The 17,961-nt window shown below is 46.0% G+C and overlaps 1 protein-coding gene across 1 annotated transcript in view; it reads right to left on the reverse strand.

Moving 5' to 3' along the window:
• Nucleotides 1-333: 333 nt before the first annotated feature.
• ST18 (ST18 C2H2C-type zinc finger transcription factor) overlaps nt 334-17,961 on the reverse strand; it is a 91,066-nt gene continuing 73,438 nt past the window's right edge. Inside the window, exons 13-21 of the mRNA XM_061123297.1 lie at nt 16,484-16,546; nt 15,648-15,716; nt 15,065-15,127; nt 14,883-14,963; nt 13,006-13,227; nt 6,528-6,616; nt 4,050-4,153; nt 3,805-3,948; nt 334-2,755 (exon numbers count right to left, since the gene is read on the reverse strand). Coding sequence (XP_060979280.1) covers nt 2,615-2,755; nt 3,805-3,948; nt 4,050-4,153; nt 6,528-6,616; nt 13,006-13,227; nt 14,883-14,963; nt 15,065-15,127; nt 15,648-15,716; nt 16,484-16,546 — 976 coding nt within the window. The 3' untranslated portion in view covers nt 334-2,614. The remainder of the gene's footprint in view (nt 2,756-3,804; nt 3,949-4,049; nt 4,154-6,527; nt 6,617-13,005; nt 13,228-14,882; nt 14,964-15,064; nt 15,128-15,647; nt 15,717-16,483; nt 16,547-17,961) is intronic.

Below are 17,961 nucleotides of genomic sequence, written 5' to 3' on the forward strand. Positions count from 1 at the left end.
ACTGCTCACCAGACGAGGGTGAATTTCCAGCAAAGGTTTCCTGACATCGGAGGCAGTGGCCTTTCTGTATGTGCATTTACTGGAACCCAGACTGGGATGGTGTAGCAGCTGGCAAAAAGTCTTCTCCATTTGGGGTGAGAAATCAAGCCAAGCAGACTGGTTGATGGACCCCAAAGAATCAAAGTGACGCAGAGGCTCAGGGGTGCCCTCCCCTCCCCCACTGAGCTCCTGGGGTGGGGGGAGAGTGTTTATCATGGGCTGGCCACAAGCATCTCTATATAGCAGCTCAAGAAGGACCACACTGAAACTCTTTTCCGTTTTTATTTCCTACCATACACCAAATGTACAGCACTGAACACAATCGGTTGCTTTGATGTAAGAAATATTAATTGTTTGAAGAAATGGTATACAAACTACTTCAAATTAAAAAAAAATGCATACATCATTGCTTTTTTTGTTTGTTTGTTTGTTTACAAAAGACCCAATTTACAGTATCGATCATTAACATTATGGAAAGAAACAAAAATTCAGTGCACGTTACAAAACAGACCAAGTACAAAGGAGGCAAATAAAAACAAACATCCTTCACAAAACCATCCTGTTCAAACTACGCAAACACAAATCAACGAACCTGAATTGCAGTAAATTATGGTAATAAATACATAGGTTGGTAAGAGATTTCTTTTAAATTAAATAAAATATATAACAAACTCGTTAAAATATTTAGCAAATTAAACCTTTGTCTTTGTAATAAGTGAACTCATTTGTATGCATCTATCGAGGACTGTATAGCAAAATGTTTGTAAATACATAACTTTAATAGAAAATTTCGTTTGGTGTCCCGTTTATAATAGACAGCACACGCGTTAGCTCTTTTTTCTTAAAGTTGATTTTTAAATACTCACCGCTCCTACCTAAGAACTGACATCTCATTTTCACTAGACTAAGAGTCAAGGATTTCAATGAACGCCAAACCAAAGATAAGCCCCACTTAATACAGAACAATGACTAGTGTCATGGTGGGGGGAATTACTGCGCATGGCGCTTCAGCTGGTGCAGCAGTAACAATGGAAAACAGCAAGCCTGCGAGCACCATGGCATCCAGTCCACATACACATCCATGTTGCTAAGAAAAATAAACACTTTGTTACAGCACAGAAATCAAGCCCATTTACACAGAGGCACGTCGCACACCCAGGGTGTGTGCACAGCAAAAAGGCAGTTTAGCTGGTTGTCTATACCTTTCTCTTAAAAAAAATAAATATAAAAAAACTTTTGAAACAATGCTTAACTACTTTACAATCCCTGAAATAGACATCGCCTTTCCTATAGCAACTGCTAACCTCTGATCCATCCAGAAACTCGAGATCGAAGGCTCAATCTCGCGTCGGTGAGTGTGTCTGTGTGCCTGTGTGTGTGAGTGTCTGTACTTTGCAGCACGCCTCTGTCTGCAGAAAGACTTTTGTCAAATCAAAAGCTGTCTGTTTGCCTCAGGAGGCTGAGACAATGTTGCCAGTGTTTAAAGCAATGACTCAGATCCGGGTACCATTCTTGCTTGTGTGACTGTATTTTCCATTCCTTTCCAGTCAACCCAGTAAGATAAATGCTATTTCAGGGGGATATGGTATCTACACAGTTTTCCATGTGGGTGCGTTTACATTTGCTAAGTACAAATCTACAACACTGTCCCTTGTGTACTGTACCAACAAGTGGCAGGAGAGCCTGGCCAGTCACATCGAGTCTTACTTCTCGTCTTGGGGTGAGAGCTGCCAACTATCTGGTGTAACCTGAAAAACAAATAGACAAACCTGCATCGCTAAAAAGCTTGTTTCTTGAAATAATTTCAAATAAATACTTCATATGAACTGAAACCAGACAGCGAAGTCGAATACTTTGCTGATTGCTCTATTTAATTATTGCTAACAAATTTGAAACAGGCTGGTTTTCAGTCCACTGTGCTTCTGTAGGGCACACATCCTGTGAGTGAGTGCCTTTTATCTTGTGTCCCTCCACGCGTTTTACCCAAGCCCGTTCATAAACACAAAGCTTGTGAATGGGGTTGGGGGTGGGGGGGGTAGAGTGTGCAATAAAAATTAAACTGGACCACAGTGCAGTCCTTAGACAAGGATTTTCCTTCATATTTTTTTTTGTCTTCTCCTTTAAACCCAGCCAGATATGTGATTTGAGAATAGCATTTCTAATATTTAAATTCTATTGGAAAATAAATTAATAAACACACTTGTAAAAATATGGCAGACTTCAAAATGCAGTTAAAAGATAAAAAACTCTTTGATTAGAAATAAATAAAATATAAAAATGTCACATTTATTTTACATATACTGTACAAAAAAAAAAACCCAAAAGAGTGCAATGAAGGAATAAAAGGAAAACATATGAAAATAAATAAGATCTAATATTTGACTGCATTGCTTTTTCATCCAAAGAGTCTATCATAGTTTTTCTTTCCTTTTCACGTCAGCTGGGGGGGGGGGATAAATTAGTGCAATGTTGCAATTGTAAATGCAGTACGGCCACTGCCTGCCCGGGCGGCCTGGAGCCCCCCCAGGTGCGTCTGTGAGGCTGGCAGGGCTCCCCGGGGCTGGGGCGCTGCGGTCTACACGTGGATGCCCTTGACCGCCTGCCTGATGCTCTCCAGCAGAGCTTTGCATTCTGGCGAGGAGTCCCGCTCCAGGTTGCTGTACATGTCTGTGAGCGTGTTGACGTACGCCTCGAAATTCTGCTCACTGATGGGCCCCTGAAGGAGGACAGAACACGGGGCTCCAGTCACGTGACCTGGGCTGCTGGGAAAGGGGGAGCAGGTCTACGGGGTGTGGTATTCTGACCCTGGAGCCTGGGGAGGGGGGAGGGGCCCCGTGTGGCGGTCGGAGTTCAGGGGGAGGCAGGGGTGAGTGTGTGATGGGCGGGTCTGCTCACTCTTGACTCAGCTACCGGGGTGAGTGTGACCCCTCGTCTGTGTGTGTGTGCCAAGTCCCTTCAGTTGTGTCCGGCTCTTTAAGACCCCACGGACTGTAGCCCACCAGGCTCCTTTGTCCATGGGATTCTCCAGGCAAGAATAGTGGGATGGATTGCCATTCCCTACTTCAGGGGATCTTCCCAACCCAGGGATTGAACCCACCTCTCATACGTCTCCTGCATTGGCAGGCAGGTTCTTTACCACTAGCGCCATCTGGGAAGGCCGTCGGCCTGTCCATATTTTGGGAAAAGCTGGGAGCCACACAGGGTGGAGGTCTGGCTACTGGGTCAGGCCCCTCCCAGCTACACCCCTTCTGCACCCCTTCTCCTGAGGAGGGGTCTCAGCCTCAGCTCAAGTGTGCATGAGCTCAGCACGGAGACCTCATCTGTGGAAGAGGGTGCAGGCCAGGTCGGGGAGGGGAGGCCCTGCTCATGCCAGAAGCTTCCCCAGACCGCCCTGGGCTGGGACCAAAGGGATGTGGGGGTGAGGGGGCAGCTGTCTGGTGGGAATTGTCCCCTTTCATCCTCAGGCCCCTTTGTCCACATCCCGCTTCCGGAGAGTCAGAGGCAGGCTCTTATCCCCTCTTCTCTGTCCCTCCAGGTGATGATGGGAGCCACAGTCCGGTTTGCTCACCTCGGCTCTCTGTGTGCTGGGGCACCTCCTCTCCCTGACCTGATGGCTCAAACTGAACAGCCCCACGACACGTGGAAACTGCACATGAGTGGAAGGACCGAGCGACCAGCAGGTCTCCCCTGCCCGAGCCACCCCTCTGCCCTAGCCCTGGGAGGGAGCCTGGGGGCACGGGGAGGGAGCCGTGGCCTCAGACTGACCATCTGTGGGAGCTGGATGTCAGCAAGGCTGGAGATGAGGGCCTGGCTGAGCCCCGCCAGCTCCTTCAGCAGGCTCTCATTGTTCTGTTCTATCAGCTTGTTCTCCTCCTCGATGGTCTTTAAGTTGCTCTCCATGGACGTGATCTGAAAGGGAGAGAACTTGGGAACATGGAAGCAGATTCCAGAAGGACAGGGCACCAGGTGGGTCTTGTCCCATCCTGACCCCCTTCCCTCTTTCTTTTTACCTGTGTCTGGAGTTTCATCATATCGGCTTCAATTTTAAGGTTGGACTCATTGAGTTCCTTTATTTCTTCATCCAAATGCCTAATTTCTTCATCACTCTCTATACCTGTAAAAAGTCAGATTATTTCAAAGTGAAAAAAGAAGGCTGACAAATCTGAGTCCATTTATGTTTAATGTGTGGTTTGCTAAGTGAGAGCTGGACCATAAAGAAGGCAGAGCGCCAAAGAACTGATGCTTTTGAACTGTGGTGCTAGAAAAGACTCTTGAGAGTCCCTTGGACTGCAAGGAGATCAAACCAGTCAATCTTAAAGGAAGTCAACCCTGAATACTCATTGGAAGGACTGATGTTGAAGCTGAAGCTTCAATACTTTGGCCACCTGATGCAAAGAGCCAACTCACTGCAAAAGACCCTGAGGCTGGGAAAGATTGAAGGCAAAAGGAGAGGGTGACAGAGGATGAGATGGTTGGATGGCATCACCAGTGCAATGGACATGAACTTGGGCAAACTCCAGGAGATGGTGGGGGACAGGGAAACCTGATGTGCTGCAGTCCATGGGGTTGCGAAGAGTCGGACACGACTTGGCGAATGAACAACGACAAGTGAAAGTAAGACTTTAACTTGAAATGTTGAATTTTTACCCAAATCCATGTCCAAGATTCTAAGAAAGTGGGTTCAAAGAGTTGCGGGATGTACTCCCTTGGTAAGACATGCCCTAGGGTTAAATGTAGCTCTGCTGTGTTCCAGGTCTGCTGCCAGATGGGTTCACAAGTAAGGTCTCATTGGAACTTGGCTGGACCCTGTGGGGCAGGTGTCATCACCCCTCCTCCCATGAAGGCCAGAGCCTCACAAGGGCTAAAGGAGGCTCACTGACCACCCACACGATCACATCACCTGGCTGGGGCCAAGGGAAGGGGCAGGGCTGACCTGAGATCCAAGGCCTGTGAGTCCTCTTGTGCACAATGCTACCAGGACAGGAGCACCTGGACTGAGCTGATTAATGACCAAATGTAGGGACCTTCTGAGCCACTAATAGAGGCAGAGGAGGGTCCTGGCAGGTGGGTTCGAGCCCAGGGACCCACAGCTTGGCTTCTTCATGGACTTTAATCAGAAGCAAATGTGGTCTGGGGGCAGTGCAGCTTTGGAGTCTGAACACTGCCTGACCCTTGTTCTTGAAGTTAAGTTACTTCACCTCCTCATGTTTCAATAAAATGCTGTGAGAATTAACACAAAAAAAACAAAGTGCTTAACAGACAACAGGTTCTCAATGAACGGAGTTATCTTCCCGTCATTCTTTTATAAGAGGAATATGAATGAATATTAAAGATTTTAAAAGCTAGGAATAGTGGCTGATATTCAGAGGCCAGGAGCAGGATTTAAGGTCATCTCAACAGTCCAGAATGACAACTCTAAACCAGAAGATGACAATTCAGCAAGATAAATGTGGTCGCCAGCATTTAGATTTATTAAGATCAACGCCTGGAAGCAGGCTGGGTGGGAGTCGACAGCTTGTGTGAAGAGGTGCAGGCTCTGGCACCCTCCTGGGTGACTGTTCTGGAACAACAGTGCATCACCTACTGAAGCGGGGCCTCAGAGGCTCCACGGCCCAGCAACTTTATCCCTAGGCCCACATCTGGGGCAAACTCTACAACAGGAAGATGTGCGAGGTGCACGAGGCATATTGTGCATGGAAGCACAACTTGGAAACAAGCCACTATTTCTAAGAGTCACGCATGAATTTAAAAGATGGAGCAATGCTTTCAGAGAAATAAAGTAGCAACAACTGCGAGTCCCTGGCTCAGTTCTACTCATGTAGAACTGAGTGCCAAAGATGCCATAGACTAAAATCAATAAAGCAAAGTAATGTCTTCGCCTCTGTTCCCCAGATGCGTCAGGATGATCTTGTAAGAGAAGAACACACGTGTGAGAAAACACTGATGAGAACTCAAGAAAAGTACTCGGGAATCAGAGGGACATGAGAAGATTCCAGTAGGGAGGATGGCTTAGCCACTGTGTCGGGGGTCGGCCCTGGGAAAACGTGCAGGGAAATAGACACAGAGATCCTGAATTAAACCATCTGGATTCACCATAAAAATATCATTCTGGGTGTAGGACAAAAGGTAAGGAGTCAAACATGGGTGTCCAGACCTTGAAATTTGATAGAGGGCTCATACCAGGAACACACATACATGCAGGCTCATACAAAAACTGTCATTTTAAGATTGAAGGACACAAGTTCAACCAGTGTACCCTAATTCATCCAGCATCATTGCCCGACTTTCTCTGTTGGAGATCCTTATTAAAAAATAAGGAAAAAAAAACCAAGACATTGTTTTTTAGAGAAAGTTATAGCTTAGTTCAAATTTCAGGAAAGTGTCTTTCTTGCCTGTTTAAATAGCACTTCCAGCATGGAGCAGGGTTTGTATGTGGGCCCCTTGGGAGGCCAAACCTCGGGGGTCATGGCCCCACCCTGTCCTCCTACCTCCAGATGCTTTGACCTTGATGGTCATTAGTTCTTCGGAGACCTTGCCCTTCTTGATGGCTTGTGCATTGAGAGGACATCCGGACAAGCTGTGAAAGTGAAAATTACACCAGTGGGTGAAACCAGTACTGTTTCTTGGAAAAATTAAAATTTTGTATTCACTACATACTCTGTAAGTCTTTGCCTGCCTACTCATTACATTATAATCTGCAGTCTCTGTGCAGAAAGTAACAATATCTTCTAAAACAAAAGCAGTGAAAGTGAAAGTCGCTCAGTCATGTTTGACTCTTTGCGACCCCATGGACTATACAGTCTGTGGAATTTTCCAGGCCAGAATACTGGCGTGGGTAGCCGTTCACTTCTCCAGGGCATCTTCTCAACCCAGGGATCGAACCCAGGTCTCCCACATTGCAGGCGGATTCTTTACCAGCTGAGTCACAAGGGAAGCCCAAAAGTACTGCAGTGGGTAGCCCATCCCTTCTCAGGCGGATCTTCCGGACCCAGGAATTGAGATGGGGTCTCCTGCATTGCAGGCAAATTCTTTACCAGCTGAGATACCAGGGAAGCACACAAATAATGTAAAATGTTTTGTATTTTTTCTTAAAATACAAATAGCTACTGTTGATCATTATCATTTAATTAATTTTTAAAAAATATCACTATTTTGTATTTTTGTGTCATTTTTTTTCTTTTAGCAGTAGTTACTTTATTTTCTGTAAATGTAAAATTGTACCTATATATTTTGAATAAGATTTGCTCCAAATTAGTCAAAATGCCATGGATAATAAATCTAGTTCTTTCTGTCTCTATACACACTGTCATCGGATCTTTACAGAATGACTCAAAATAATACAAGCTCAAAATAATTATTCTACTCCGTGATGGTAAATTCAGTTTGGGTAAGTGAAAGTTTCAAATTTACTCTTTAATTTTTCTTAAAAAATTGTTTTGTTGGAGTATAGCTGTTTTACAATTCTGTATTATTTTCTGCTGTACAGAAAAGTGAAGCAGCTATTCTGTTACTTTTTTATTTCCCCTCTAAGACTTCATTTTGTAAAAATGATGTTTTGCTTATTCAGAGCTTTATTTTCTTCTTCTTTTTTTTTAACTTAATAATTTTATTTTATTTATTTATTTTTTCTTTCAGCCATGGATAAAATGTCATTTTTCATTAAAAAATCTCTTTGTTGTTGTTTAGTTGCTAAGTTGTGTCTAACTCTTTTCAACCATGTGGACTGTAGCCCGCCCGGCTCCTCTGTCCATGGGATTCTCCAGGCAAGAGTACTGGAGTGAGTAGCCTTCCCCTTCTCCAGGGGATCTTCCCAACCCAGGGATCGAACTCGAATCTCCTGCATTGGCAGGCAGGTTCTTTACCACTGAACCACCTGGTACCTGACAGGAAAAGAAAAGGAGGGGCTGTAGGCATATTTATGTGCCTTCACTGCTCACAGTGCACTGTCTTGTAGACTGTTTATATATCTTTCCTATGAAGCTGTTCCATTCAGGCCTGCTTCTTTCATCTGTTTTATTTAAATTGCACCAAAATGATAATGACAACATTGAACAAAACATGTTTTCTGTTGGACACGACGAGATGATTTTTTGTTCTAAGCAGCCATTAATTTTTTGTCATTTGTTATATTTTTGGATCAACAATTTTGAAATAAAATTAAAAAATTATAATAATCAACCATTGAAAATATTTTTTCCCACAGAAATTTGGTTTCTAATTATTCATGAAACAATCATTTTCCATCCAAAGATTAGGACATTTGGTAGAGTGAAAGAGGATATTTCTGAAGCAAAACCCTTAGTAAACGCTTGTAGAGTGCATGCATATTTTGAAGAATTTAAAATTAATATTTAAAATATTAAGATGATATGAAATAAAACAATACAGATATGTAATACTACATGTAAAAGGAAGGCTGTGTGGTTTTCCAAGACTTGATAAATTATGAAATATTTTCACAGGGAAAAAAATAATGAAAAAGTAGAAACTGAACTGTGACCATGATATTCTGTTTTGGAAACTGCTCACATAAAGGGTGGCCTCAACTGGCACAACATTGCAAAACAATTATCTTCCAATAAAAAAAAAAAGAAAGAAGATGTGAGAAAAAAAGAAAAAATGCCTCTATAAGCTGCATTATCTTTTTTTTTTTTTCTGGGAAGTTTTTGCAAGGCTGTCTTGTTTTAAGTCACCTATTGTGTTCTTAGAAGAGGGTCACAAACAGGATTACTGTCTAGTTGGTAAATGGGACTTTAAAAGTGTGAAACAGATCACCAGCCCAGGTGGGATGCATGAGACAAGTGCTCCGGCCTGGTGCACTGGGAAGACCCAGAGGAATCGGGTGGAGAGGGAAGTGGGAGGGGGGATCGGGCTGGGGAATACATGTAACTCCATGGCTGATTCATGTCAATGTATGACAAAACCTACTGCAATGTTGTGAAGTAATTAGCCTCCAACTAATAAAAATAATTGAAAAAAAAAAAAAGACTCTGAGTTGCCAACAAAGGGGGTGCAGGCTCAATCCCTGGTCAGGGAACTAGATTCCACATCCCGTGGAACATGGCCAAAAGATAAAAATAAGAGTAACAATAAAAAAAATTTTTTTAATAAATAAATAAATAAAATTAAGTTAAAAAAAAAAAAGTGACCTGTGGGAGGCTGGTAACAAGATGGATGTTAACACCTCCAGAGAGTTCTCTGACTCCACCCTTGAGGGTCTGGGTTATCCAGACAACACGGGGTGGGAGGAGCAGTTGTGTGGATGGTCAGTGAAGCCCCACAACCACGGGACTGACATCTAGTACAGTTCATGACAGATGCGAGACTCCGGTCTAAAAATGCCACTGCGGGCTTCCCTGGTGGGCCAGGGGTTAAGAGTCCGAGCTTGCAATGCAGAGGGCACAGGTTCCATCCTGGTGGAGGAACTAAGATCCCACATGCTCGTGGCGGGGCCAAGAAAATTTTTAAAAACACTAGTGGGTATTTTCTATCTCCTGGGATATGAAACAAATCCTAAATTTAAGAAAACTGGGGCTTGAAAATATTTTTAAAGTTCCTTTTTCTTTTGAGGAGGCCAGGTCCTCCACAAGGCTCAGTTCTGCTGCTCGGGGAAAGGGAAGGTTGGCTGGGCATCACCTTCAGGGTCTGGGCTATGTGTTGTAAAGGCAGAAAAGATGTGCTTTTTATGGCTTGGACCAAATTCACAGTGCTATTGAAGTACAGGAAGGCAATTTTAAACTATACCTTTGTCTGCCCTGTTATAATGAAATTGCAGGCGACACATTAGTGTGAGGGACATCCCTCTATAATATATTTATAATCTTCAATAAGATGACAGTTACATGTAGTAACAAATGAGTTATATTTAGTCCCAGGACTTCTGGTTTTCAGCTTCGAACATCCATGAGTGTGTGCGTTTGTTTGTGTATTTAATACAACACCATTCGTCACCTCAGTTGCTGTTCTTTCCAAATGGAGGTTTGTAACATGAAGACGCAAAGCAAGGTTGTAAAGTAATTAGCATGTAACCCTGATGCTAGAAAAGATTGAAGGCAGGGGGAGAAAGGGGTGGCAAAGAATGAAACGGTTGGATGGCATCACTGACTCAATGGAGATGAGTTTGAGCAAACTCCAGGAGATAGTGAAGGACAAGGAAGTCCGGCGTGCAGCAGCCCACGGGGGTTGCAGAGAGTCAGACACGACTTAGCGACTAAACAGTAACAACAAACACAGCCCTGACGTCAAGCACATGTAACTGTTCTCTAGGCAAGTTTCATAATTATTCTCGTTTTGCTGAATCTTAAATGAGAAGAGTTACAGACCGTGCCTTAGAGGATGGCCAAGAGAAATCTGCAGGAGTGTTTGCCTGGTGGTTGGAAGGAGCCAGGAAACACCAGGGGTGGGCTGGGACCTAGCTCAGAAGAGCTTTGTGTCCTGATGCTGTGAGCTGTGCACGGGGGCAATTCTTGAAATTCCCTGCACAAGGATTTGTCTGTCAACAGAGGCAACCATAGCGCCTGTAGCTCATGGGGTTTGTGAGAGTTTAAAGGAATAAACAGTGTGAGGAACTTAGTTGGAACAGGCTCTCTGCCAGGACAGAGCAACCTGGATAGCGGCAGGCCTTTGGCAGAGATGGGAAAGACAACTGAACCACGTCAGGATGTTAGGGGAGAGAACAGGACAGATAAAGGTGTATCGTGGGTCAGTAGTGTGATCCTAGCACAAGTCATTCCAACTGTAATGAATTATTGCATACCTGCACATATATTAATACAACTGTACAAAAGGGAAAGGAAATAGTCTGTGTCAAACACTTATTATGTGACAGGCAATAAGCTAGGCATTTTATTATATTACTTGTATGAAATCCCATACAGCGTAAAAGAAAAGCATTCCACCTCAAAGAGAATTTCCCCAGGTGACGTTCAGGCTCTCTGAGTAGCAAGACTGAAAAGCAGTGAAATCTGAATTATTCATTTGTCTAAAGTCTTAATTGTTTCTCTTCTATAAAATAATATCTCCGCATTAATATTGCAGCCTATACTTTTTGAGCTCCTAATTTCTTTTTTCATGTTATGAAATAAACGGTCTGTACATAGATACACACAATGCATATCTGCAGTTGAAAGAACAGCCTTGAGGGGTTTACCACGCGTTTACCTGCAAACACAGAGCATGCTTTCCTCACCAGCCCTGTAGCAAGAGCTGTCTCCTGGCCCCCAGAGATGGCCACTGACTCCAACTATAGAGGGATAATTGCCTGACTCCTTAAAAATGGGATTTTGCTACGTGTTTTTTCACTTGGTGGAAATAAAATCACATCACACGTGTCCCTCGGTACTGAGTCACTCAGTCCCTGCTTCAGTCCTTGAGGCACCTTCAGGTCCACACGAATCGGCAGCCTGCACATGGAACCACTCCTGTTTCCTGTGCTTTGGGGACCATGGTGGGGGGCGGGTGGGGGGCCAGTGGGGGACTGGTGGGGGGGCAGGTGGGCCCCAGCCTGGAGTCAAGGGAGTGGACTTCCTGGGACACGTCTGTCTCCGGCTCCAGGTTCAGGAGGGTCTCTGGGGCTGAGCCAGCAGCTGGATGGCAGGGCACCCTCGCTCGCCTGCCCCATGACACCTGATACATCAGCTTCCTGACACAGTTCTTCCAGCTCCTCCTCCTCCATCCACAGCCCTGAGGGTCCCTGCACCCTCATCAGGCCTTGGTGTCATCATGGAAGACTACCTGGGAGTTCACAGAGAATTCTAACTGAGGGATGCGCTTGTCCAGCATTGATGTTTCATTATTGATGCCAACATGGATGTTACAGGCTCTGCGATAAGGAAGCATGACCGCTATGGAGCCCGTATGCCCCTCGGCTCACCTGATTCGTGACTGTCCTTCCTAAATAGGAGGTGACAGTGCAGACCCAGCCGAAAACAGTGTGCGTTGCTGTGAACGTGATCAGGCATCTGAGAACCATCAGAAAAGAAACCACCGGAAGCGTTAAGGGGCACTTCCCTGGTGGTCCAGTGGCTAAGACTCCACACTCCCAATACAGAGGGCCCAGGTTCAATCCCTGGTCAGGGAACTAGATCCCAAAGGCCGCCACTAAAGATCCTATAAGTTGCAACTAAGACCCAGCACAGCCAAATAAATCCGTAAGTAATAAATAAATGTTAAAGGATAAAGAGTCCAGGTTCCTCTACAAGCAGGTGTGACTCTCGGAGAAGAGAACCTCATTTCCCGACACACAGACATGCACCTGGGAATGGAATCATCTTTGCTGTGTTTGCATCCTGACCATGAGCAGAGTGCCAGGACTCCCTCGTGCTTCATTAGATCTTAAATCTGCATCATGAACCACGGCCCCACGAAGGGAAGGGCACAGTGCCACGAGAAGCATGCAGGAACCCTCCAGGTCCTCTCCCTGGGGTGGAATGAGGACGACACCTGGGCTAGGATCAGTGCTCCTGGCCACGGGCCGGGGTGAAGTACATGCCACTGAGTGAAGAAGGAGCTGAGTACTTGGGAAGCTAGAAAGGCTTTTCTAAACCTCTCCTGCCCTCTGTGTACTTAGCAGTGGCTGTGTCCTTTACTTTCTGGCTGCTGGGGACGAGTCACAGCTTCCCAGCTGCAAACTATCTATATGACATCAGAGAGTCGCTGTCACCACCCAGAAGTAAAACAAACCCTTGAAAGACAGAACCATCTGAAAAACAGTGGCACGAGCAACATTTTAGGACAAAAGACACAAGCACAGTTTCGAAAGTACCTGAAAACCGAGCAGGGAATTTCAGAAATAGAGGAAAGAACATTTTCCATCCTTCAAACTGGTCTAATATCTCTCTGGCAAGACTCATTGCTCGAAATCTAAGGTGCTCATTGCCCAAACATTCCTGACCTTGGGGGTCTCTCCCCCCAACCCAGGAGGTGACAATCAATCATAGCAACCACATGAAAGACAGCAAAGCTCACCTCCTGTGGGTGACGAACACGTTGTTGACATGGCCCAGCCCATTGCAGCCTGGCAGGGGGCAGTGAGGAAGCTCCTGTTTGTTCAGTTTCCAGGAGAGGGGTGCCCCATTGAGCGGGTTCTCCTTCTGTCTCTTGGCAGCCAGGGGACATCCAGATGCAGTGCGGTGGGATGTGTATTTACCTGATATATGACCTTGGCCATCACACCCAATCACAGGGCATCTAGAGAGACACAGCACAGTCATTAGCTGCTGGGGGGAATGAGACAACCCAGGTGAGGTGCTGTGACTTAATCGAGGAGGTGATGGTGAGTTCAAATCACACAGGAATCAACTGAGGGAGATGACAGGGTTTACCAGATGCCTGGTAGATGCTGTCTACCTTCAACCAGGGAGACAACGGATCCTGGCAATAACAATGGTCCCCAGGCTCTGAGTTAAGCAACTGTCATGCATCATCTGGAGGAGAGAGCTGTTGTCCCATTTTATCATGTCATTGTGCCAACTCCCTTCAGTCATGTCCGATTCTTCCTGACCCTATGGACTATAACCCACCAGGCCCTCTGTTCAAGGGGCCCACCAGGCAACAATACTAAAGTGGGTTGTGATGCCCTCCTCCAGGGGATCTTCCCAACCCCAGGATCAAACCCGCATCTCTTAATGTCTCCTGCGTTAGCAGGGAGGTTCTTTACCACTAGCGCCACCTGGGAAGCCCATCCCATGTTATAAGTGGGGAGAATGAGATTTCAAGAGCTCAGGGAACCTGCCACCCAGTTTACAAGGAGTGAAGGCTAGTTTGTGGCCATACTCTCAGCTTCAGAAACAACCAGGGAAGCACCTGGTTACTGGTTACATTGCCTCCAGACAAAGTTCAGTTCAGTTCAGTTGCTCAGTTGTGTCCGACTCCTTGCGACCCCATGAACTGCAGCACACCAGGCCTCCCTGTCCATCACCAACTCCCAGAGTCTACCCAAACCCATGTCCATTGACTCAATGATGCCATCTAGCCATCTCACCCTCTGTCGTCCCCTTCTCCTCCTGCCCCCAATCCTTCCCAGCATTAGGGTGTTTTCCAATGAGTCAACTCTTTGCATGAAGTGGCCAAAGTATTGGAGTTTCAGCTTCAGCATCAGTCCAGACAAAGACTGAGGGTCTAAATGTTAACAGCCTCTCCTGCATCACAGAGCCCATGGCTCAAAAAACAGGAGATTTGGTTTCCAAATGTCTAAGGGTTTCATGTTGTAGAGCAAAAATTGGTACATTTCCACACTTGTCTCTGCATCAATCACCCAAGTGAAAGTGCGAAAGTGTTAGTCTCTTCAGTTGTGTCCGACTCTTTGCAACACTATGGACTGTAGCCCACCAGGCTCCTCTGCCCATAGGATTCTCAGGTGAGAATCCTGGAGTGCATTGCCATGTTCTCCTGCAGGGGATCTTTCTGACCCAGGGATGAAACTCACATCTCTTTTGCATTGGCAGGTGGGTTCTTTACCACCAGTGGTACCTGGGAAGCCCATCGCCCAAGGCTTGAGGCATATTTCTCAGGGGAGGGAATTCAGTTTAGACAAAATTGTGTCTAAGGCAGAATGAAGTTCCAGGGGAGGTGCAGCCACATTGATGACACCAGGGCACATCCCCAGGAGACTTCCTTTTGAAACAAACTGAGAAAATAAACCCACCACTCCTTCTGCAGCATCCGAGAACTGAGCGAGCAGAGGGGGGAAGGGGAGGTTTCCTCCAGCCCCTGACTGCTCTGTCTGTGCTGTTCCAGTGCTTGTGATGCTCATGATGCTGGGTCCCCAGCCACCTCCCAACCTGGATCCCAAGTCCTGCCCACTGACCCTCACGAGGCTTCTGCACTGAAGCCGGGTCGCTTACTTGAGTTCAGGGTCTTCCTTTTCTTCCTTCGTAGGAGTCACCTTGACACCACCTTTTCTGGCCCGAGGGCAGCCGGACAGGCTGAAACAGGGACCCAACAAAGAGCAAGAGAGAAGCGTGTGATCTCACGGCATGCTGCCGCCCCGCTGATCTCCATCTCAGGGGGCAGGGGTCTGTCCTACCTGCGGTGGGAGGCATAGTTTCCGGTCACGTGCCCTGAACCGTCGCAGCCTGGGGTAGGACACCTGGAAAAATGAAAGCAGAGCTGGGGCCCCGTGGGCGTGGAGGGGGTGGGTCCCACCATACAGCACAGAGCCAGGTATTCAAAAACAGGATGAGCCAATTTTGGGGGGCTCTTTTTGCTTAAATATGACTGGTTTTGGCTAAGAATCCATTTTTAAAATGGAAATGCTGATATGTAACTACTGCCCAGTGCTTGGGAGAAACCGTATCTGTTGTTATTCTGCACTCTTCTTTTCTTCTTTTTAAACATTATTTTGCAATAACCTGAGATTTGACCCACAATTTACCACTGGGCTCCTGTCAACACCATGCAAAGTTCTCATCTTTTGCTCAAGGCCAGTACATTTCCAAGGCCAGTACATTTACAGGCCAGTAAATGAACTAAACTAAATTTCAGGGACTTGGTTTTAGTTGTGGACTTTTGGTGAGAGGGTACGCGGTTGTGATTTACTGAAGTGCCATCTGCCCCTAGTTAGGACCACCCTGGCCAGACATAGGTGCGGAGGTTGGGCCTACACTTACTTGAGCTCCTGAGAGTTGGCTGCCATGAGGGATTTCAGGGTCTTATCTGCCAGGGGACATCCAGAAACACTGAAGAGGGAGGAGAGAGGCAAAAACAGAGATATGCTGCCACACTCAGGCCCGACCCGGGGGCAGCCTCAGCTTGTGAACAAACCCATGTTCAACCCATGGACAGGGGTCTGGGAAAAAGAAGCAGGTCTGAACCCGGGTTTGCTGCTCTAGCTGGATCAGGCTTTGGACACCTGGGCTACTTCTAATAGACTGTGGTTTGCTATTTACCAAGCCAGGGGCTTTACCCAGGGACACCCAGACCCTAGTGATGACCGACCCAGAGAACCCTCTGTCTGAATCCTGAGGGATGGTGCTCAGGGTTAAAGCCACGGCCAGAGGGACAGCGAGCCACACAGTGACGCAGGAGGGTGGAAGGGCTGAGCTCCCACTGTCTGCTCCGATGTCTCTTTAATCCAGCACCAGCCGCCTGCCCCGGGGAGGAAGTCCCTACAGCCGGAAGGGTCAGCCCAGTTACTGCTGTCCTACCTAGGTTTCATGTAAAGCTAAACAGGACCACAGCCTGAGGTGAACCCTAACTTCTGGGCTGTAGCCTGCACCACAGGATCAGGAAATCATTTTTGATCACAAAAGTATAATTTCTTTACAACATAAGTAGAAAGACTGAAGATTTAAGTTAGCTTTATTTCTGAAAAACAAAATGAGCCGAACACCGAACTAACTCAGCCTCCAATTTCTGATGGAGAGAATGTCTTTCTAGAAGGGGTGAGGACAAGTCCTTGAAGAGGATGGGATGATGGAGCCTGACCCAGCAGGCGGTGAGCTACCTGCGGTGAGATGCGTAGTTGCCCGTGACGTGGCCACTCCCATCGCATCCTGGTGTCGGACAGCTGGGTCAATAAAAACACAGAATCAGGATTAGGTGCATTCGTGGGGACACTGGCTCTGCCTGGCTGGTCATGAATGTGGTAGCTTCTCTTTTAAGACCAGTTAACACATGTGAGATGTGCAGAAGCTAAAGTAACTAAGGAACTAAGGATGTAGCTATATAAGGACCTGGAGACTCGCTAAGAAGAAGCTTGTATGGGCTGAGCTGCTCAGTCATGTTTGATTCTTTGCGACCCCATGGACTATGGACCACCAGACTCCTCTGTCCATGGAATTCTCCAGGCAAGAATACTGGAGTGAGTTGCCATTTTCTCCTCCAGGGGATCTTCCCAACCCAGGCATCAAACCCGTGTTTCCTGCATTGGTAGGTGGGTTCTTTACCACTGAGCCACCTGGAAAGCCCAAGAAGAAACTTATGGTCCTGAATTATGAGCTTCCAGCCTTGTATCAGTTCTCTGATTCAGAATGATGCCAGAAAGTGATGCTAAAATGTGTGTTCTGGTGATGGGTGAGAGTCAACAGTCAATGCTGTTCTAGTTCTTTGAAAATAAGAGTTAAAAAATAATTATTATAAACCCATGCTTTATCATGATAGCAACTCTTAGGAATACTGGTACCAATTACATCACAGATTTCAGAAAGTTTTGTAAATTTTTAAAGAGAAAGATAATGTTGTAGCTTCATAAACATGTTAGAAATCACCTGAAAAAGATCTTTGAAAATATGACCTATGGCTGACACGTAAATTGACATTTCAGATGGGAAAGCTGCTGATAGTACAGAAATAGGTAAGAAGTTTAGTTAATAAAGCTGTGATCAGTTTTATCCTAAGGTTTGAACCCACCGAAGACACTCACAAATCAATAACCTAAGCAGTAGTCTCTCCCACCCACCTGCCCAGAGTCCGTCCCGGGCACTTCATTCATCTGAGAAGCTGGTCACATTCTGTGTATCTTATGTGTGGTTTAAAAATAATGAAAGAGGATAGTTATCCTGAACAGGTTTACTCCCATAGTTAACAGGTATACCTTGGTTTCTCAGCCATTTATTTTTCTCTGACACTGCTAAAATGTTGCTGGGGTGAGCAGATTGACCCCTGCCCACTCAGTGGTCTTTATGATGGTGCCAATAATCAGAGGAAGCATCAGCTACTGATGTTCTAGGCACTCTGCCTTATGGAGAGGTTTACCCATGGGTGGAATCAGACTCTGTCCCTTTAGAGGGGTACCTGGGGATAGTTTTATGACATTCAAGATTTCTGAAATGTCACCTTCTCAGTATATTTTTTCCTGTAAGCTACTTTCCAATAGTTCTCAGGTATTCTAAAGAAACTATAAGGGTAGAACACCTCCACCTCTCGGGAGAGGCCTAATTTTCAGAGCTTGATCTGAGCTAAACCAGCCAGCTCTCTGCCCAC

The sequence above is a fragment of the Dama dama genome, chromosome 21 (assembly GCF_033118175.1).
Source record: "Dama dama isolate Ldn47 chromosome 21, ASM3311817v1, whole genome shotgun sequence".
NCBI lineage: Eukaryota > Metazoa > Chordata > Mammalia > Artiodactyla > Cervidae > Dama > Dama dama.